Source organism: Erythrolamprus reginae, chromosome Z (genome assembly GCF_031021105.1).
Source record: "Erythrolamprus reginae isolate rEryReg1 chromosome Z, rEryReg1.hap1, whole genome shotgun sequence".
NCBI classification, from domain to species: Eukaryota; Metazoa; Chordata; class Lepidosauria; order Squamata; family Dipsadidae; genus Erythrolamprus; species Erythrolamprus reginae.
The window spans coordinates 10713046-10736923 of record NC_091963.1 but is presented as its reverse complement, the minus strand read 5'-3'; the positions used below and the strand labels follow the sequence as shown (position 1 = coordinate 10736923).

General features: G+C 41.4%; 1 protein-coding gene across 3 annotated transcripts in view; it reads right to left on the bottom strand.

Moving 5' to 3' along the window:
• The window catches only part of DPP6 (dipeptidyl peptidase like 6), a 571062-nt gene that overhangs the window by 45262 nt on the left and 501922 nt on the right, over nt 1-23878 (bottom strand). For all 3 annotated transcript variants that reach the window (XM_070728861.1, XM_070728858.1, XM_070728859.1), the window contains exons 9-11: nt 12445-12599; nt 10426-10523; nt 2886-3009 (exon numbers count right to left, since the gene is read on the bottom strand). In XM_070728861.1, coding sequence (XP_070584962.1) covers nt 2886-3009; nt 10426-10523; nt 12445-12599 — 377 coding nt within the window. The remainder of the gene's footprint in view (nt 1-2885; nt 3010-10425; nt 10524-12444; nt 12600-23878) is intronic.

The window sequence follows — 23878 nt, the reverse complement described above, 5'->3', positions numbered from 1 at the left end:
TTACGCGGCGCTTTGCGTTTATTATATTTTGTTCATCGGTGCAGAAAGGATTTTGACTCGCTTCCAACCGTGAATGAGCAAAAAGAGATGAAACATCTGAGCAAGCTTTAAAGGAAGGTAACACAAACGATACTCAAGCTATTCTTGGTTCTGATTCTTGTTAAACCAGTGCTGTTTCCCTCGTTGGACAAGTGAATGCATTTACAGCTCAGCAGTTATCCATGGAGATATTTATTTATTTCAAACATTTACACAGCCTTACAAAAAACTCAGGGCAGCTCTAGAGGCGAAATGCTCCCAGTTTACTCATGCCTATTGGTCGTCGGAGAACCAGTCACGAAAAAAACATGAGGCTCCACCTACCCAGCTAGACACTGCCATTTGCGTTCTTTTACCTTCTGCGCATGCGCAACAGGTAGAAGAACCCAAATGGCGATGTCTGGGTAAGGTGGGTGGGCGGAGCCTCACGTTGCCTTTGCAACGACAGGCCTTACTGAAGCCTGGGATGGTGAGAAAACGGCCAAACAGAAATACCGGAAGTTCGGAAAAACAGACTTCCAGGTTTGCCCATTTTTTGCACTCCAGAGCCTTCAGGAATGCTCACGAAGCTCAGAGTGCAAACAACAGCACAACGGGGAAACCGGAAATCCATTTTCCAAACATTTGGTTGGCTCATTGTGCTGTTTTTTGCACTCTGGGGCTACAGGAAGCTTCCCTAAAGCCTCAGGAGAGTGAAACGGCTTTTCCCAAGAAAATCCGCTGGCTAGCGCACTTGTACCCGCTGGAACTGGCATAAGGCAATGCTTTGTGTGCCCTCTGATATGGCTCCGTGTGCCACTTGTAGCATGCATGCCATAGGTTCACCAGCATTGAACACCAGAACAACCAGACTGAAGGAACCGTTTCAGCCCCACTCCCACATGCCATCACTCTGCTAAACAACTAATTACCACAACACTGGCAAACTACTAAGACTGTATTACTTATTCTTCTCACCCTTCCTATTACCTTTCTCCTTTTCTACCTTGTTGCTTGTATCTTTATGCTTTATATTGTTTTATTTAGTTTCTTAGTATGATTTTGATTGCTTATTTAGTATCCCATCGTTATCACTAAGTGTTGTATCTTATAATCAGGGATGGGCTCCTACAGGTATGGTCAGGTATGCATTAATAATAATAATAATAATAATAATAATAATAATAATAAGAAAATTGAATGTTTTTCTTTTTCCCCCCTTCTGGGCTCTGGGTAAATGAGGTTGAATGTGTATAACTTTCAAAGACCTGTATGTGTTTGTACATAAACATACAGTTGGTATAATAGGTAATGTATATTTTTGTGTGCCTGTGTGTAATATGACACACACACATATATATACAGTAGTCCCTCGCTATACCGCGCTTCACCTACTGCGGCTTCACTTCATCGCGGGTTTCTGAGGAAGTCGATCGGCAGATTTAAACAGCCCGCCGAACTTGATCGGCAGGGTTTTAAAAAAATAATAAAAAATCTAAAATTGTAAATACTGTATTTAAATACTGTATCTAAAATAAATACTGTGTGGGAAGGGTTTATAAACACTTAAAACAATGAAAACTTACCAAACAATTACAGTATAAATACTTAAATAAGTACTATCAGTCGATAAATTCCCCATCGCGGATTTCACCTATCGCGGCCAGGTCTGGAACGTAACACCAGCGATAGGTGAGGGACTACAGTACTGTATATATACAGTGGTACCTCATGATACGAACCCCTCACCTTACGAACAACCTGAGATACGAACCCGGGGTTCAGAAAATGTTTGCCTCTTCTTACGAACTTTTTTCTTCTTACGAACCTGCCACCACTGCCGCCGAGAAGCCCCGCCGCCCGGCTGTCGCTTTTTGAAACAGACGGGGGGCTTCCCAGTGTCCTCCTGAACCCCAACTTCCGGGTTCGGCGTTCAGGAGGCCGCCGAGAAGCCCCACGGCTGTTTTAAAAGGTGACAGCCAGGCGGCAGGGCTTCCCAGCGGCCTCCTGAACGCTGAACCCAGAAGTTCGGCAAAGGTTCGGGTTCGGGAGGCCGCTAGGAAGCCCCGCCGCCCGGCTGTCACCTTTTAAAACAGCCGGGGGGCTTCTCGGTGGCCTCCCAAATGCCAAACCCGGAAGTTCGGGTTTGGCGTTCGGGTTCAGGAAGATGTTGGGAAGCACCCTCGGCTGTTTCAAAAGGTGACAGCCGGTCGGTGGTGTTTTTTTGCGTTTTTTTTACGTTGCATGGATTAATAGATTTTACATTGTTTCCTACGGGAAACAATGTTTCGTCTTACGAACTTTTCGTCTTACGAACCTCCCCCTGGAACCAATTAGGTTCGTAAGACGAGGTATGATTGTACATAGAATTAAATAGCATGTTTTGGATGTTCAATAGTAAATAAATAGGGAAATTGTATCTCTTTGAGGCGAGGCCAGGCCAGGCACCCTAATCCAAACCCTTGATGTGAGTGACATCAAGTTGGCCACCTTTAAGCCAGTCACATGACCTTTAAGCCACTCTGATCAAATGATAGTCAAGCCCCTCCCACCTGGTCACATGTCCAGCAAGCCACACCCACAGTGTGGTAGTAAACATTTTTGCAGCTCTTCACTGCTTATAATTCATGATGAACGCATTTATGATTGACTGATCATGATTTATCACTCCATGACATTCCATTTTCAGACTTGAAAAATGAAAACAAACCATTAATATCACAGAAAAAGGAATTGCTCAGATGCTAGCAGAGGATTTTCCTCATTTATTTAGTTGATTGATTGATTGTATGCTCAGTCAGCTTGGGATTTAAAATGAAAAAACAAGCCTTCATTCGCTGGGAAAAAATAATAATGCAAATATATACCTTTGTGCAGACGCCCGTGGTTGCGTCACAGAGAGTCAGGATAGAAACATTCTGTGCTCTATTCAACCAGTTGACTGCAATCTTGGTGCTGGTTGCCCACTTCACCATGGTTACATAATACTCCCTGGGGAAAAAAAGTGGGGGCATTTTTAAAAACATTTTTTAATAATCCCACATTTATTAATAACTCAAGGCAGCAAACGTACCCAATATCGTATTCTTTCCTCCTCCTATTTTACCCACAACAGCAACCCTGGGAAGTGGGTTGGGTTGAGAGAGAGAGGGACAAGCCCAGAGTCAACCAGCTGGTTTTTACACTTTTTTATTTTTTATTTATTTATTTTATTTTTTATTTATTCATTTGTCCAATACACAAATACATAGGAAGAAAAATAGACATGTAGTAATATATATAAGGGTAAAAGTGAACTTAGAGGAGAGGATATATGAAAGAGAGTATATTAAACTAGAATTAAACTAGACATACCCAGTTCCTGCAACTCTTCTTGATATGTTTCAGTCTCCAGTCCCCTAATCATCTTTGTAGAGATAACCCCCTCCCTTCCTGAAAAGAATTCCAACTGCCTAAGTTCCAACTGCCAGTGGGCGTGGCCTGTTGGCAGTTGACTCATCTGGCCTGCAGCCGGGGAGAACTTTAGACATTCCACTCCCTGCTAAGGAGTTAGAAGACATTTTATTTCCCCATCCCATCTGAAAGGGAGAGAAGAGGGCAAGAGAGGCTAATCATAAATACTCATTAATGTTCAAGCTTTAACTGTCAATTTATCAACCCCATCACATAGTTTTGTAGCAAAGCACAGTTATCCAGCTATTAGTCAAAGATTTATTTATTTATTTATTCATTTGTCCAATACACAAATACATAGGAAGAAAAATAGACATGTAGTAATATATATAAGGGTAAAGTGAACTTAGAGGAGAGGATATATGAAAGGAAGAGAATATATATGATAAGTGAGAGAAAGGAAAGACAATTGGACAGGGGACGAAAGGCAGACCCGTGCACTTATGTATGCCCCTTACTGGCCTCTTAGGGACCTGGAGAGGTCAATCGTGGCAGGATTAGAACTTATCAACTCCTGGTTTCTAGCTGGATGTCTTAACCGGTAGACCAAACTAGCTCTCTTCATTTAAAAGTTCCCATTCTATACATGATGCACCGACTTTGCTCCAAGAAGGAATGGCCTATAAAGATGATGGTATGGATGGTCTTTAGTAGGGGTGAAATTCAAAATTTTTCCCTACCGTTTGTGTGGGCGTGGCAGGTGAAGGATACGGCAAAATTTCCATTCCCACCCACTCCAAGGGAAGAATACTGCAAAATCAGTATTAAATATCTGACCTAAATTTCCCCACTCCAACATCTGAATCATCCCGGTGATTCTCAGTACATTTTAGTCTGCAATGAGTCACCTAAAACCCCCCTGAGTTTTTCTAAATCACCTCTAGCCAAAGTACAGAAGCCCAGGGAGACCAACAAATAGCCTTAATAAGCTACAAGAGCTGAAGGTCTATAAAAGGTTTCTTTGGCAACTAAAGGGGTGATCAGGTGTCCTGGTTATAAAAAGACAGACCTCTATTTGAAATCCAGGTCTGGTATAAAAATAAAGATTTTTTTTTTTAAAAAAGAGAGAGAACTAGAATCTTGATTTCTCTTAGATGTCAATATCTAAGATGTCAGTGGAACAGTCCTTGAAAGCTGTAATAAGACAATGCCTTCTTAAATACACTCCATTTACATTTATACAGATACACTCCAAGACTAGGGAGGTGTTAATACTACTCTATAATGCCCTGGTCAGACCACACCTGGAGTATTGCATCCAGTTCTGGCCACCACACTTCAAAAGACACATAGAAACTCTGGGAAAGGTACAGAAAAGAGCAACCAAAATGATAAGGGTTAAATAAGGTCCAGGAGCGAAGTGTTTTTAATAGGAAAGTGAACACAAGAACAAGGGGACACAATCTGAAGTTAGTTGGGGGAAAGATCAAAAGCAACCTGAGAAAATATTATTTTACTGAAAGAGTAGTAGATCCTTGGAACAAACTTCCAGCAGACGTGGTTGATAAATCTACAGTAACTGAATTTAAACATGCCTTGGATAAACATATATACATCCTAAGATAAAATACAGAAAATAGTATAAGGGCAGACTAGATGGATCATGAGGTCTTTTTCTGCCGTCAGTCTTCTATGTTTCTATAAGGGGACTAGAAACCAAGACATATGAAGAATGAACTGGACATGGATAGCCTAGTGAAAAAAAGGCCATGGGGGAATGATAGCAGCCTACATATATTTGAGGGGCTGCCACAGGGAGGAGGGGGTCACACTATTTTCCAGGGCACCAGTGGCCCAGACGAGGAACAACGGATGGAAGCTGACCAAGGGGAGATTCAACCTGGAAATAAGGAAGAACTTCCTAATGGTCAGAGCGATCAAGCAGTAGAACGACCTGCCAGCGGAGGTTGTGAATGCCCCAACTTTGGACATTTTCAAAAGGAGATTGGACTGCAATGTGGCTGGGGTACTGTAGGGTTTCCTGCTTGAGCAGGGGGTTGGACTTGATGACCTGCAAGGTCCCTTTCAACTCAAACAAACAAACAAACAAATAAAATTATTTTGGCTTTGTCCATCTCAGAAATTCCACCTAACAAAGAACATTCAAATCTGATGCAGAATGTAAGAGTTTTATTGTAATATTTGAGAACGGACTATGGGCTATAATTAGAGTTGGAGGTGTGGTGGGGGGGGGGGGTGAAAAAAAAAGAGCCCTCCACAACAGGAAGACTGACAAACCACCATGCCTGGTCATATTCAAATGGAATCTGCAGGTCAAAGCCATCTTTAAATTATCACACAATAGCTTTTCATAATGTGTACAGTCCATACAATTTTAATGAGTTCATTTGCTGGCTATAAAATATGCATAAGGAGCCATTGCTCTCATTGGGATTAATGTGCTGTGATTGCTGGGGAGAAAACTCCTGCGTTTTGGAAAAGAGTCGGGAATCGAGGCAGGAAGATGAGAAATAATAAACAAGTTTCTGCAGCTGTCAGCAAGATTTAGCCCAAGATTTCAGCTGCAGCTTGGCAGGTAGGAGATACAGAATATGGTCGTTTGCCAAAGAGATAGAAATTGGCAGAAAAACACAGCGACACAGCGCAAGTTGGACAGGTTAAATATTCCCTCTTGTCCCAAATTCGCCACCTAAATGGAAGACATTGATGCTTCCTTGATTAGGCTTCTGTTTACAGTTTGATTGTTTGTCAAATGTTATTCTTGTTATTAATCTCAGCTTTTCTGGGTGTTGATTGCTGGTGAGAAGGTGTTTTAGTCTTTTCATTTCCTTTTTAGCTTTTCCATATGTCCACGTGCTAATGCGTTGAGCAGTGTTAAGCTTTGTAGTTTAGTGGCCGTAGTCTAGATATCGGGTTTCTTGTACATCAGGACCCAATGCAAATATATAACATGGTTATTCTTCCAAGGGGAGTTTTTTCATTAAAATTATTTCATAATGAAATAAATATTTCAGTATTTATTTAGCACTCACATAGAGAAGTCCATAAGAAAAATATTTATTTATTTATTTATTCATTCATTCATTCATTCATTCATTCATTCATTCATTCTTTCTTTCTTTCTTTCTTTCTTTCATTCATTCATTCATTCATTCATTCATTCATTCATTCATTCATTAGATTTGTATGCCGCCCCTCTCCGAAGACTCGGGGCGGCTAACAACAATAAAAAAAGACAATGTAAACAAATCTAATATTAAAAATAATCTTAAAAAACCCAATTTAAAAAACCACTCATACATACAAGCATACCATGTATAAATTCTATAAGCCTAGGGGGAAGGGAAAAAATTTCAATTCCCCCATGCCTGACGACAGAGGTGGGTTTTAAGGAGCTTGCGAAAGGCAAGGAGGGTGGGGGCAACTCTGATATCTGGGGGGAGCTGGTTCCAGAGGGTCGGGGCCGCCACAGAGAAGGCTCTTCCCCTGGGTCCTGCCAAAAGACATTGCTTAGTCGACAGGACCTGGAGAAGGCCAACTAATATTTCATTCCATTTCTCTCACATGTGATATCTGGATTGAGTTGCCTATCCCCCATCTCCTCCCACTTATGACTGTTATGTCTGTAATTTATTGCCTGCATCCTTATGATTTATATTAATATTGTTTCCTGGTTGTTTATTGGTACCCTAAGGCAATCATTAAGTGTTGTATTTCATGATTCTTGACAAATGTATCTTTTCTTTTAGATACACTGAGAGCATAGCCACCAAAGACAAATTCCTTGTGTGTCCAGTCACACTTGGCCAATAAAGAATTCTACAGTATTTAGGACCTCTATTCTACAGGTCCCATTAGTCAGACAGTCTGGTGGGGCCTAGAGTAAGAGTCTTCTCTGTGGCGGCCCCGGCCCTATGGAGTAGAGATTCCATAGGGCTGGGGCAGTACAAATGCCCTCAGAGATTTGTACTGGCCCCACTCTCCTTGCCTTCGGTAAAGTTTTAAATACCCATCTTTGCCTGCAGGACTGGGGCCGTTGAAATTTTATACCTTGCCCCACCCAATGAAAGAATGTCTGAATCTGTTTGGTTGGTTTTTAACTATGGGGATATAATATAATATTTATTATATTATTGTAATTTTATATAGATTTCTATCATGTATATATTACTTGTAAGCCGCCCTGAGTCTCAAAAGAATGGCGGCTTAGAAATCGAATTAATAAAATAAATAATGAATAATGAATAATGAATAATGAATAATAAATAATAAATAATAAATAATAAATATTCCATTCCATTCTAGTCTAGTCTTCCCCTGCAATGTTCCCCCTCCCTACAGAAAATCCACTCCTTATTACATGCCATTAGATCTACTCTCTTCTTTGTGGGTCATCAGTTGACCAGCTTTTGGAAATTGGAAATTGCTATTTTTTGTCCTCTTTGCAGGGAAGCTCTGCCTGGGGCAAACTTGTGGCAATCCTTGCTTTCTCCATGATTGAAAGTAGAGTTTCAAGGAGCTTTCAAGGAGCCTGCCACCATCAAATCCATGAGAACACAGGACTGTCTCCAGTTCTTCACTGGCTCCCTAGGAATCCCCCTTGCCCTGTATTTTCACCCTGGGCTGTTCTCATCTATGCTGTTCAGAAACTTTCGTAATTACCAGGCTGTTGCTGCAAACATGACCCATTAAGACATGAACTTTCTGTGCCCTGTATTTTTCACTGTTTCTGAAAGCTCATTGCTCCATTCAAACCTTACAGTTCCCGGGAGGGCCCCCCATTCTATTTTTGCCCAGACGGAGTGAAGCACAATCTCTTCCTTTCCTCTCTTTACTCACCCACAGCAAATATTCCTATTTCTTCCCTGCTCCATCCCACCATTTCAGCTGCAATGTATACTGAATCTATAAAGCTGCAATGCAATGTATACTAAATCTACATTGGAAGCCACTGCATTTCGCACCTATGAAACTGAATATACCTGTTCTGGCTAGCTAAAAATTTTCTATGGCCTTATTTTGGAATGTAGATGAAAGACTAAAATGCTCTCCTTTCATTTGATTACGGTAGCATCAGAGCCAGAATTTATTTATTGACACTCTGCCTTTATTATTTGTACGAATGTGGAGTGAATGGAATGATTGCTTTTTATGCTTTTTGGAGAGTTTGGCGGGAAGAGCCTTCTCTGTGGCGGCCCCGACTCTCTGGAACCAACTCTCCCCAGAGATCAGAATTGCCCCCACCCTCCTCACCTTTCGTAAGCTCCTTAAAACCCACCTCTGTTGTCAGGCATGGAGGAACTGAGATAACTTCCCCAGGCCTATATTGTTTATGTATGGTATGTTGTGTGCATGTTTTTTAAATTATGGGTTTTTAGTTTTAATTATTAGATTTGTATTGTATATTGTTTTTTCTATTACTGCTGTGAGCCGCCCCGAGTCTACGGAGAGGGGCAGCATACAAATTTAAATAAATAAATAAATAAATAAATAAATAAATAAATAAATAAATAAATAAATAAATAAATAAATAAATAAATAAATAAATATGTGGTGAGCCGCCCTGAGTCCTTGGAGAGGGGCGGCATAGAAATTCAATCAATCAATCAATCAATCAATCAATCAATAACTCAAGACAATGAATACACCTAATACCCGGTGACAAGCTGCCCATTGCCAGCATTTCCTGGCATGTGCAGGAAACACATCGCATGGGAGGATGCTTGGGCACATGAGATTTCACCAATTTCTTTCCTTCCGCACATGCACAGAAGCAAAAACCCCCGCTGAAATCTCATGCGTGAGAATATCCTGGCATGAGACTTTGCTTCCTGCAGATGCGCAGAACCATAGGCAGGAGCATGTGTCCGGAACATGGAGATGTGCGCGCATCTCTGTTTTTCCAACTGGGACTGAGCACTGGACTGTCCAAGCAGCAACCCACTCAGGATTATATGTTGAGTGTGGTTTGTGACAGAACCTATATCGCTACTATTATGTCTCTGTCCCCAGCAGCCATAAATCTGAGTCGAGACAATCAGACAAGCCTATTTGATATTAAAAACATACAACCAGCACCCAAAAAATAGGCAGGGAAATAAACAATGACTAGAATTAGAAAATCTAAGGATAAAGGCAGCTGACTATATACCAAAAGCTTCATTTTATGTTTGTTATGTCCTGCCAGCAGCTCATGCAGCTGGTAGCTGATCCTGACAGTAAAGAGGTTGATATGGTGATGGCCAGCGGCATGAGCTCTACTGCCCGAGTTCGACAGAGAGGACTTGGTGCTAGAGGCGAAGATTCATCCAGGGCCTTTAGAACCTCCAGAAGCTCCTATAAGTGACGAAGAAGAAGAACTGCCCAAAGGCAGGAATGGGTTCCCCAGGAGGAGGTCTACTCGGGAGTAAGGCTTGGGGATAATTGGCCACTTCCCTTACTTATTTAAAGGATGACAAGGAAGGAGTCAATTTGCAGGAAACAACTTTGTCCATATTCCTTCCTGACTCCAGAAACATCTGATTGGCTCTTGTTCTCTCTTGGCATTTTTCCTGCAAATTGCTTCTGGGCATTTTGCCAACCCACCACAATATTTTTAAAATGTTTTTTAGTAGAAATTTAGATTTGTTATAAATTGTTTTTCACTTTGTTGTGAGCCGCCCCGAGTCTGCGGAGAGGGGCGGCATACAAATCTAAATAAATAAATAAATAAATAATAAATATTGCTGTTATCTACAAGACTGTTTACTCAGGGCTGAGTTATTATTTCATGGACTTGTACTGGCTGTTAATGAAGTTGACCTAACAGCTGGTCTTCAGAAAAGACTGCTTTACACTGTATTTGTGTTTGATGACTAATAAGAAAGCTCATTAGTAGTCCTTAATTAGTAAAACTAAGGTTTGTACAAAGTTTGTGTGTGCTGCTTTCTTTGTGGTCCACAGCTGGGGCAGAACAGTGTTCTCCTGCTTTCTTTAAGTTAGCACCACACAAACCTCATTCGTGGATCATCTGGAGGAGTCATCTCTAGAACATGAGGAGGCCCATTCAACACAACTGCATGTAAGGAAATGCTTGGATTTTCTGTGCCAACCTAGAAGACAAAAGGAGGACATAATGATAGTTAGGATGGAAATCTACCATTGACTGATTTTTATAGCAATGGCACTTAGACTTATATATCGCTTCACAGTACTTCACAGCCCTTTGCAAGCGGTTTACAGAGACAGTATACTGCCCGCAACAATCTGGCCCCATATTTTACCCATCTCGGAAGGATGGAAAGATGAGACAACCTTGAGCCTGGTGAGATTCAATCTGCCAAATTGCAGGCAGCCAGCAATAGCAGAAGCAGCCTGCAGTACTGCATTCTAACCACTGCGCCACCGTAGCTCATAATGTATTATGTATTCAGCATAATGCTTACGTATTCAGCATGGGAATAGTCCATAAAACGTCACATAAAGTGCCCTATTTTCCACCCCCACCTCATTGATCCTCTGGTCATCTTGAAGACTCTGACCACAGCCTTGCTGAAAATGTGACCTAGCTCAGTCCTCATCACCTCGAGGTTCGATTACTGCAACGCTCTCTACATGGGGCTACCCTTGAAAAGTATTCAGAAACTTCAGATCGTGCAGAATGCGGCTACGAGAGCCATCGTGGGGCTTCCCAGATTCGCCCACGTTTCTGCAACACTCCGTGGCCTGCATTGGCTGCCGATCAGTTTCCGGTCACAATTCAAAGTGTTGGTAATGACCTTTAAAGCCCTACATGGCATTGGACCAGAATACCTCCGGAACCACCTTCTACTGCACGAATCCCAGCAGCCGATAAGGTCCCACAGAGTTGGCCTTCTCTGGGTCCCGTCGACCAAACAATGTTCCCTGTGGCAGCCCTGGCCCTCTGGAATCAACTCCCCCCAGAGATTAGAACGGCCCCCAACCTCCTTGTCTTTCGCAAATTACTCAAGACCCACCTTTATCGCCAGGCATGGGGGAACTGAGACACCTTCCCCCAGGCTTTTATATTTTATGTTTGGTATGTATGTGTTGTATGGTTTTAATTGCTGGGGTTTTATAAATGTTTTGTTTCTAATATTAGATTTGTTTCACTGTTATGTTGTTGTGAGCCGCCCCGAGTCTTCGGAGAGGGGCGGCATACAAATCTAATAAATAATAATAATAATAATAATAATAATAATAATAATAATAATAATTTAGAAACAACCTCATTTAATAACTCTTTGGCGTTATGAGGGTGATGATCAATTAACTTCGTGACCCATTCTTGCATATATGAGCTATGCAAATCTGTATAGCAAAAGAAAGCTGAAGTAAGAGTAAAGTGCGCTTTGCCTCATGACCTAATAGTGGTTGCTAAACCAGCACCACTAGTTGTCAGGGTTCCAAATAACATCCAAAATTAAAGTCTAAGGCACAGCATTCCTCAAAGTTCCAGTTTGTTGGCACATCTGGAAGAAACACGAATCTGAAGACCCTTGGGTTTATCCACCCAGTTGAAAGTTAATTCCCTTGTTTCCACACCCACTAATTCACCACATTGACCAGTCTCTTTCTGCCAACGTATCCGTGACTGCCATCAGCTTCCGGGCAGGTGTCGAACAAAGGATGACCTTGAGAATCTAGAAGGAATTTGTTATGGCTATCTCCCTTCTTCCCTCATGTAGCAGTCCCTCCCAAATTCCCACAGAACGAATACATTCTGCATTATAATATGTGGCAGGCCAAAGTCTCCAAATCAAATGATGCGTAGGCTAATCTTGTGCCATCGGGAGACCGCCAGTGAGCAATTTGGCTTTTCAGGATGTCTTCTAGAGAAACAAAAGAGTTGACACTAGTATTACAAAACTGTGATTATATAAATATGACTCTGAAGACTATAGTTAAAAGATCCATTCAGAAATAATCTTGCTTACGGCTAACTTTGAATTGTATCTTCCAACAAAAGTAACCAGATCTTGAATATTAGATGAATAGTAAAATCTAGCCTACCTTTGGAAAGTGATAGGATTCCACTTTCGGGTAAAGGCTTCCAGTAAACATGGGTATCTCCATTAATGGGACCCGGGAGTCATTAATAGTTGCGTAGGCTAATCTTGTGCCATCGGGAGACCACCAGTGAGCAATTTGGCTTTTCAGGATCTCTTCTAGAGAAACAAAAGAGTTTGGGGAAAAATACTGTGATATCAAAACTGTTAGTTAGCAAGGAAATGTAAGGATAGATTGAAGGAAACATTTTACTTTATGGGGCAGGATATTATCACTGGGAGGGTAAAAATAACGAGCAACAATCTCAGAATGTATTTTATTGATTCTCTTGAATGCCTTGTAACTTTGATTAATTTTCTCTGATGTTGTGTAAAATAATATCTCATCAAGAGAATAAAGATACGATTGTATGGCTGTTGATCCCAATGTATATCTACATGGGATCAACAGCCATGCAATTGTATTTTGCTCACGTTTGGAAGAACTTACTATTAAATTCAAGGAACAGGAGGAACCGTTGTAGCATGAGTATCTTTATTTTAATACCCATCTGGAAAAGTCAGGAATGTTCATTGACTATATACAGTACGAAAAAAGTGCAATACGTGAGGAGTGCGGCTCTTTTTAAAAGGCAGGCTTGCTGGAGGCGCGGTTTGACAGTGCTTTGAATTTGCCAGTCGCTTCTTAGCCAATCCGCGACCGGCATGCAAATTCATGAGCATCTCCCTGTACACCAGTGTTTCCCAACCTTGGCAACTTGAAGATATCTGGACTTCAACTCCCAGAATTCCTCAGCCAGCAAATGCTGTCTGGGAAATTCTGGGAGTTGAAGTCCAAATATCTTCAAGTTGCCAAGGTTGGGAAACACTGCTGTACACAACACTTACCTTGAAGCATTACATTGGGGGGAAATTCCACTTACTACCAAATCATTAATTGCAGTATTCTGAAGGTGTTAGGATCTACCTTGGAATTCTATTATTTCGGACTAGTTCATGCGAACTGGTAGCTCCCACCTGCCCTGTCTCTTTGCCATACTATTTCTGCAAGTTTGAAGCAAAACGCATGCACAGAGGTCAGCACACTCACATTTGCGAACCGTTAGGGAAGGTAAATATATACCATCTCTGATTTTAATTGCTCAGCATGCAAAATCTCTCGTAGCTTTCTAAAACCTTTGCTCAGTGATTTCCTTTGAGAAGTTAACCTTTGGCTGAACTCTGAATGAATGATGGGGATGTATGGAATTCTCCTAAGAAGTGGACTCCATTTGGGTAAGCACCAACCAACCCAGTGATCAAAAACTAAAAGATAGAGCAAATTTAAAACTAAATCTGCTTTGCTTTCATTTATATTTGATTAAAATTCAATGTAAATGGTATGAATGTTCTTTGTCCATATAGGATATACTTTCCTCCTTTTAATCTGTTAATGGTAGCAAATTTTGGTAGCAATTTTTGCAGAGTGTTGTGAGTGGGTTATTAAGCTGGGTTCAGGCTATGCCTTTCTGACATTTAATTTTTTCATCCCTAAAAGAGGCTGAAAATTTGGGTGCATATTATATTTTGCATGTGGCTTTTTCTAAGTCCCCCCCCCCCCCAGCCCTAACTAGGTGCTAACAATCTTCCCGGCTTCCTACTCCTTCTGAAGAAGTTTTTTTCCAGCCCTAAGTCTTTGCAGGCTTGTTTTCATTCCTACTCCCTCTGAAAAAGGCTTTTCCAGCCCAAACACGGTGCTAACAATTTCCCCGGCTTGCTGAATTTTTAAAAAATTCCTACTCCCTCCGAAGCAGTTTTTCCTACCCTACGTTTTTGCAGATTTTTTTTCATTGCTACTCCCTCTGAAAATCTTTTTCAGGGGATAAAATAATGTGCTGAAGCTGACCAGACTAATTAAACATCAGAAAGGCATAGCCTGAGCCCAGCTTAACATCCCATTCACAAAACTCTGCAAACATTGTCCACTCTGTGCTTGTCTGCTGCTGAAATGAAACTAACTATTCTCTGCTACCTGTAACTGCTTGAAGAGGAATCTATAATGATATTGTAAAAATTACTTCATCTATATTCTTATTTATAAAGAAGTTATTTGTTTTGGTTGGCCTAGCTTCTGCCCCAGGGAATGGGGAGGTGGATGCAGGGGAAAATTCAACATGTCACAGGCCTGTGTTATTGCCGACAGAATCAGTTCAGATTTTAGTTTCCTTGGACGAAAAAGAAGGTGGGAGTGACTCGGCAGAGGAGGGCTTGGCACACAGCCCAGGCAGTCAATCTCCCTTATCTTCCCTTGATTCAGATGATGACATTTTGGACCCACGCAAGTGCAGAATTATGCGTAGAAGAGACCAAGTAAGAACATATTACAGGAAATAAGGGAGGCCACCTGTGTTTGGGTGGGACTCCAGTAATTAGGGCTGCTGCTGTAAATAGCAGCATGTGGGTTTGGCCGTTGTGGAAGAATGTCTGATCGGAGTTCGTCAGGAATCTTGTGTTGCTGGACTTTGTTGCTTTTTCATGTCTTTGAAATCAAAGCAGAGCAACGTGTGTGTGTGTCTCACTTCGTTGGAAGAAAAAGGAGTGTGAAGTTTCTTCACAGCTGCTAGCTAAGTACTTAATGACTGCTTAAGGGAAACTGTACAGACTACCCGGTTGTTTTGGGAAGAGTGCTCTTTGCAATACAAAAAGAGTGCTTTGTTTATTTTGCATTTTGTGATAAAGAACATTGTTTTGAATGTTCAAACGAGGGTGTGTCTGAAATTTGTACCCTTGAAATTTGGGAGGCTCCTATCAGAGAGCCGGGCAGAACATTATTGAATCCAGCTGAATCAGTCATCTGTGTGTGCTTCTGGTTTTGATTTGGCAGCAAACTTTAATACTTAAAACCTGGCTTTCTCGATTGGCATGGGGCCAGGATGGAGACGCTCTAGGCTGGAGGTGACCCGTGGAGTAATAAAGAAGATACCACCTCTGCAGCATTCATGTGTTAACTTGTACGTGATTCTTGTTGCTTTTTTTTTTTGTGGCAATGTTCTTTTATTTATGTTTTTATTGTATTGCAAGCTTCCTAGAGTCGCTTCGGATCGAGAGATGGGCGGGATGCAGACTTAATTAAATAAATATACGCTGCCAGCAGAACCACGTAGACGCGTCTGTGCGCTCACCAGGAGTCGAGGGCTCAACTCAACATGACATTCTTAATAAGAACAACTCATCCTACAGATGAAATCTTGAAGAATTTATAACAGGAGAACAGGGACCTGAATCTCAATCAGAGCCAATAATTTCAGCCCCGGGCCTTGTCTTTATTGGCCTCAAGGCTGCTGGTTCTCCATAGTGCCTATAAATTATTCCGAGAGATAATTTGAGCTTTGCGTTCGACACGCACCGCGAGCCTCCGATGCTCCTGCTTCTTCTTCTTAATATTATTTGACATGACGCTTTCATTAACTTTCCTATAAAAAGATCATAGTATCCTTTCCCCCCACCCTTTCCTCCCAGCCCCCTCGCCCCATCACATCTGCCACTGAGCAGGATCAATAGTGCACGTTTACAAGGAGAAGTAAAACAGGCCTCTTCCCTTCAGCCTACGCAGTTTCCAACCCCTCTTCAATTTTCCTACAGCACAGCTGTCACTCAGATCCGATGTGGTGCATGATATATTTATTACAGGAAATGTGGTGCCTCTACAATGGTGAGATCATGTGCTTTCAACTGCTCCGAATGGCAGCTCATGCCGAGAAGCAATTGGTGTTTATTAAGCCCGCGTTCCAATGCAATGGGGCATCCCCACCAGCGGTGTTTCTGCAACCGAGGAGCAATATTTGGAGCAGCATCCGAGTAATAATAAACCTTTCTTTCTTTCTTTTGCTTCCTGCTTATTACATTTTATTTACAGAAAAGGCTGCCTGCCAGTTTTGGTCTGTTTGGTGCCTTTTGAGAGTCTCAATTAGTCCTCCCACATTCTCTGGGCTCATGCTGGACGGGAGTTAACAGAGCTATAATCTGGAACTTCTGTAAGTCTCAAACTGGCAAAGGTTGTTAAAGCAACAAGACTGGGAATTCTGCTCTAAATGACTGAACGGAGGCACAAATCTTGCATGTGGATCACTTCTGCTTCTAGGAAGGTAAAGATGAGAATTCCTTCGAGTTGGGACCGACTCTTGATGATTTCATGGGCTTCTTGGCAATAATATAAGGACATAAGGACATCAGAAGAGCCATGCTGAATCAGGCCAAAGCCCATCGAGTCCAGCGTTCTGTATCACACAGTGGCCCACCAATTGTCCTTGGGGATTTTGAGCAGAAAGAGAAGGCAAGACCCTCCCTTTCCCTTGACCCCCAACAAGTGGTACTCAAGGGAATCCTGCCTGCCTCAACCAACATAGAGGTGGCACTTGGACATCCGTTTCAATAACCACCGATACACTTGGCATCCATGAATCTGTCTAATCCTGCCTTGAAGCTATCAAGGCTGACAGCTGTTCACAATCTCTTCTGGAAGTGAATTCCATCAACCAACAACCCTCTGGGTGAAGAAATATTTCCCTTGATTTGTCCTCACTTTCTTATCTATGAGCTTTAGGGAATGCCCCCTTCTCCTAGTATTGTGTGATAGAGAAAATAATTTTTCTCTATACAGTAGTCCCTCGCTATACCGCGCTTCACCTACTGCGGCTTCACTTCATCGCGGGTTTCTGAGGAAGCCAATCGGCAGATTTAAACAGCCCGCCGAACTCGATCGGCAGGTTTTTAAAAAAAAATATATATCTAAAATTGTAAGTACTGTATTTAAATACTGTATCTAAAATAAATACTGTGTGGGAAGGGTTTATAAACACTTAAAACAATGAAAACTTACCAAAACAATTACAATATAAATACTTAAATAAGTACTATCAGTCGATAAATTCCCCATCGCGGATTTCACCTATCGCGGCCGGGTCTGGAACGTAACACCAGCGATAGGTGAGGTCTTACTGTACACCTTTTCTATCCCATGCATGATTTTATACACGTCATCCCTTAAACACCATCTTTCACGGCTGAAGAGACCAAGGCATTGCAACCTGGTATCATAAGGGAGGGGCTCCATTTCCTTTATCATTCTTCTTGCACTTTTTTGCACCTTGCAAAATGTGGAAGAGATTGGTGATTGTCTTCTCCCAAGATGCATTCTTGATTTTGTAATCTAATATACAGCCCTGAGATTTCTTCTGATCTCCCATCCAAGTACAGTGGTACTTCTACTTACAAATTTAATTCGTTCTGTGACCAGGTTGTTAAGTAGAAAAGTTTGGAAGGAGAAGCAATTTTTTCCATAGGAATCAATGTAAAAGCAAATAATGCGGGCGATTGGGGAAACCACAGGGAGGGTGGAGGCCCTGTTTCCTCCCAGGAGATTCCTAGAGAGACCCCGCGAAGGCTTCTCTCCATCTTTTCCGGCCCTGTTTCCTCCCAGGAGATTCCTAGAGAGGTCCTACAGAGGCTTCTCCCCATCTTTTCCGGCCCTGTTTCCTCCCAGGAGATTTCTAGAGAGGTCCTACAGAGGCTTCTCCCCCTCTTTTCCGGCCCTGTTTCCTCCCAGGAGATTCCTAGAGAGGCCCCACTGAGGCTTCTCCCTGCCTTTTCCGGTTACATTTTCGGAGGCTTGGAAAATGGTTCTTGAAAAGAGGCAAAAAAATCTTGTACACCCAGTTCTTATCTAAAAAAATTTGTAAGTAGAGGCGTTCTTAGGTAGAGTTACTACTGAACTAACAAAATCTGAACCATCTTCTCAAGATCAGCCAAGGTTAGCTAGTTGCTAATGGGACCATACAGGAAGACTCAATTTACTGTTACTGTAATTCAGATATTTCAGCCAACCATGAATCTTCCATTTTAACCTAATTTATCAAACAACTGGGGATTTGTGCCACATTAATCCAGATGTAGGCATATCAAAGCCTTAGGATCACAGGTGATTGCTGAATCTATTTTTATGTCCTTCTAGGACAAAGGTCAGCCACCTGTAGCTCTTTCATCCATCTGCTGTGGCTCCTGGTCACCGGTTGGCTCTACAATAGATAGGGCTTTCAGTTTGGACAGGTAAGGAAAAAGGACGCCATGCTAGGAGGAGACTCTATGGTGGTGGGGACCAGATTTCCGGTTGGCATAGGAAAAAGGAAGCCGCATAGGAAGAGACTCTATGGTGTGGGGACCATCTCTTGCTGCATACCTCCCAGAGACCAATAAGAGCACACAGAGTTGGCCTCCTCCGGGTCCCGTTGACTAAGCAATACAAAACCCCGTATATTTGCACGACATATTTATTAATTATTATTTATTTATTAATTAGATTTGTATGCCGCCCCTTTCTGAAGACTCCGAAGATATTGAACCACAAACTATTTATTTGATTTCTATTCCACCCAATCCCAATGGGACTCATTGGAACTAATGCTATGGGCTAAAATATTCTGGTCTATTGGATTATTGGTGATCTGTAAATTAAACCCTAATTTCAGTTAACTTAGGGTTATTTGATGAATTAATATCAAATGCTTTCAAACTGAATTCAATTATGCTTCCAGGATTGTTCAGAGAGGGGAGGCATAAATAAATAGATACACTTTAAATACCTCTACTAATTAAATACCATCAATTTAATCAATTTGTCTTTTCTCCTACGAAGAGCAAAGCCAACCCCTTACTGATACTAATAAATACTCTTTAAATCACTGAAAAAGCTGAATATAAACCAGCTTAATAGAGGCAATCAGGAAAGCCATAGTGGTACCCGGCAGGAAATGACATTATTGAGCAAATTGTAAATTGTAGAGTTGTAAACCTAATCCTATGTAGCTTCTGCTCTGGCAATCTCACACTACTTACCAGAGATTACAAAACTTTTGCCAGACCCATCCTCGAATACAGCTCATCAGTTTGGAACCCATATCGAATCTCAGACATTAACACCCTTGAAAATGTCCAAAGATACTTCACCAGAAGAGCCCTTCACTCCTCCACTTGAAATAGAATCCCCCACGAGACTAGACTTTCAATCCTGGGCCTAGAAATCTTAGAACTAAGACGCCTTAAACGGGATCTAAGTATTGTCCACAAGATCATATGCTGCAACGTCCTGCCTGTCAGCGACTACTTCAGCTTCAACCACCACAACACAAGAGCACACAACAGATTGAAACTTAATATTAACCGCTCCAAACTTGACTGTAAAAAATATGACTTCAGTAACCGAGTTGTCAAAGCGTGGAACTCATTACCTGACTCCATAGTGTCATCCCCAACCCCCCAACACTTTACCCTTAGATTATCTAGGGTTGACCTATTCAGATTCCTAAGAGTCAGTAAGGGGCGAGTACAAGTGCACTAGAGTGCCTTCCGTCCCCTGTCCTATTGCTCTCCTATATCTCCTATATTCGCATTACTCACCGATGACGCCATGGTAGTACATGTGATCTAATGTGCCCTCCTTTGTGGTTGTTGCTAAAATACTTACTCACTGGAAGTTTATAAACAGCTTCGTGTAGAATCGAAAAGAAGTGGAAGAATTCCCTTCCTGTCTTCTTCTTTTTTAATTATCTGTTTAAATGGGAAGTGTGCAGTTCCACGTGCATCAGAATCTAATTTTGGATCTTCTCTAGCAGAAACAACCATTTTTAATGAAATCCATCCTATTTGCATCTACATGGTTAAGTGGACTCTCAGCTGGAAGCTTTTCACATTAGGGAAACAAAAGGATGTACCGTAAGGGCCCATCTAGAATCCATCTCAACCTCCAGATGGAGCTTTCTTATTAAAAACTGTGGATTAAATAGGATGGAAGATTTTTGATGGTTTGTTTGTAAACTACAAACTACATACAAGCATGCTTGGTGTGAGATTTGAACTCTACTTGACAGCCAGGAGGCCCTTCTTCAGTCTGATGCAGTGAAAGGCTGCAAAAAAATTTACTATCAAACTGTGGGCATGGCTTGTTTTGTGGGTGTGGCTTGCCGGCCATGTGACTAGGTGGGAGTGGCTTGATGATCATGTGAACAGGGTGGCTTAAAGGTCATGTGACTAGCTTAAAGGTGGCCAACTTGATGTCAATCACATCAAGGGTTTGGGTTAGGGTTAGGGTGCCTGGCCTCTCCTTGCCTCAAAGAGATACAATTTCCCTATCTATTTACTATTATTGAACATCCAAAATATATTATTTAATTCTATGTATATATGCCATATATGTACGTAAATATTACACACAAAAATATACATCATCTACTATATAAACTAAATGTGTATGTACAAACACACATACACTCACATACATGCACAGTTCTTCTAAAATTATACATATTCAACCTCATTTAGTGCGATAGGAAAAACATACCCAAAACCCAGAAGGGAAAAAAAGAAAAAAAATCAATTTTTTTACCGGTTCTGACCAAAACTTTTCTACTGGTTCTGTGTACCTGACCGTACCCGTAGGAACCCACAGTCCCAACATTCATAACTAATTATTACTGATTTCTATTATTAGGCTGCCTCTTAAAAGAACCGTCCTTCAAATTGTAAGAATTATCCCTACTGCTCACTATACTAATAACAAAAGATTTAAGTGCCAAAGCCCACTGCAACAACATAGCCAAGAAGGCTTGAAGAGTTGTAAACCTAATTCTACGTAGCTTCTGCTCTGGCAATCTCACACTACTTACCAGAGCTTACAAAACTTTTGCCAGACCCATCCTCGAATACAGCTCATCCGTTTGGAACCCATATCGCATCTCAGATATCAACACCCTTGAAAATGTCCAAAGATACTTCACCAGAAGAGCCCTTCACTCCTCCACTCGAAACAGAATCCCCCACAAGACTAGACTTTCAATCCTGGGCCTAGAAAGCCTAGAACTAAGACGCCTTAAACAAGATCTAAGTATTGCCCACAATATCATATGCTGCAACATTCTGCCTGTTGGCAACTATTTCAGCTTCAACCACAGCAACACAAGAGCACACAACAGATTTGAACTTAACATTAACCGCTCCAAACTTGACTGTAAAAAATATGACTTCAGTAGCCGAGTTGTTGAAGTGTGGAACTCATTACCTGACTCCATAGTGTCATCCCCAAACCCCCAGCACTTTATTTATTTTATTTATTTATTAGATTTGTATGCCGCCCCTCTCCGCAGACTCGGGGCGACTTTACCCTTGGATTATCCACGGTTGACCTATCCAGATTCCTAAGAGGTCAGTAAGGGGCGAGTACAAGTGCACTAGAGTGCCTTCCGTCCCCTGTCCTATTGCTCTCCTATATCTCCTATACCTTTCTTCTATTCCTATATCTCTTCTTCTATCCTTTCATTGATATGTTCTATTCCTATAACTTCTCTTCTATTCTTTCATAGATATATTTTACTATGAGTATCTCCTCTATAACCTTCATCATGTATTTTACTAAAACCTGTTTTTGCTGACAGTGTTCGCCCCCCCACAGAGACGAATACTATTGAGCTGGCCACGCCCACTCTGGCCATACCCACCCCGTGAGGTCAAATACAACTGTGATGAGGCCCTCAATGAAATCCTTTGACACCTCCTGAACAAGACCTGTCAATTCATCCCACAACTCATACAATCAAGGAACAATTTATTTTATGAAGAAGGAAGCTGTACATTTTTTTAGAAAATAAGAAATCCATATAGTTTCATTTAAGAACCTGAATCGGCCCTACTAATTTGAAGCAGAATTAAAATTAGATTTGGGGCTCTCTTGTCAATTATACAATCTCTGCTTTATTGCAGGCATTGGAATGATATTTTGAAGCCTGGCTTTCAGGGGATGGAAAAAAATGGAAAACCACCACTAGGTGGCGGCATAGGTCCAAAAATATTACCTCAGAAATAATGAGAATTTCAGAACGCAGCATGGCCTGTGAAACCATGGTGATGAGGAGATTAATGCTGTCACACTCGAGAAAGAAGAAAATTATCTGCCAAATACACCCCCCCCACCCACCCCCAAAAACAGGATACAAGAATCAAAGATCGCAGCTGTTTGTCAGAAAGCTTTGGCTCTAATTCGGGCTAAGTCATTTACTTCACAGTCGCTCCATAAAAATTATTTATTCATGGGAATAAACTACTCCAAGGCGCTATATAAAAGTGGCACGAGGAACTATATCTGAGGGCACGCAAGGTATTGCCCTACAATAATAATAATAATAATAATAATAATAATAATAATAATAATAATAATATAATTTATATTATTATAAATATATTATATTATAAAATATATTATTAATATATTATATTATTATATTATTATAATTATAATTATTTATTTGATTTGTATGCCGCCCCTCTCCGAGGACTCTATGTTAGCTGTAGTGTGCATACATGCACTGGCCAGCTGATTTTTAGCTTTCTTTTAGGCTGTTCTTGCTCTCCCCAGGCTTCAGGAAAGCCTCCTGGCGAAAATGGCCCAGCGTGCCAACCGGAAGTTCACTCCTCCTTTTCGCTGTCAGAGGTCTTCAGGAACTTCTTCAGATTTGGACAGTTGCAGCCAGGCCCCCCACATCTCGGCCCATTTCCTTTGCAGCTGGCAAGGCTTTCCTGAAGGCCTGTGTAGCCGATAACAGAGCTCCAGATCGATCCGGCTGCAGAGGAAATGGACCGAGATGTGCGAGGCCTGGTTGCAACTATCTGAAGGTAAGGTTAGGTTAGGTCCCACAGAGTTGGCCTTCTCCGGGTCCTGTCGACTAAACAATGTCGTTTAGCAGGACCCAGGAGAAGAGCCTTTTTTGTGGCGGCCCCGACCCTCTGGAACCAGCTCCAGAGATTAGAACTGCCCCCACCCTCCTTGCCTTTCGTAAAGTTCTTAAGACCCATCTCTGCCGTCAGGCATGGGGGAACTGACACATTTCCCCCGGGCCTATACAGTTTATACATGGAATGTTTGTGTGTGTGTTTGCTTTTAATAATGGGGTTTTTAGTGTCTTTTCAATTATTAGATTTGTTTTTTACATTGTTCTTGTTATTGTTGTGAGCCACCCTGAGTCTACGGAGAGGGGCGGCATACAAATCTAATAAATAAATAAATAAATAAATAAATAAATAAATAAATAAATAAATAAATAAATAAATAAATAAATAAATAAATAAATAAATAAATTAGTAATTAGGCATTGTGACCGGTGCATCCATTTGGCCTTTGGCCCCCGAGCTGAAAAAGGTTTGCCATCCTTACTATAAGAGGATGTATTATTATTACTACTATTACTATTATTATTATTATTATTATTATTATTATTATTACTATTATTATTACTATTATTATTATTATTATTATTATGTCAATACAACACAGCAAACGAGATCACTATGCTGGATTTTGTGTTTCATCACCAGTCGGGCACTTCCCAAGCAACTAGGACTGCGTGATGTAGTGGCGA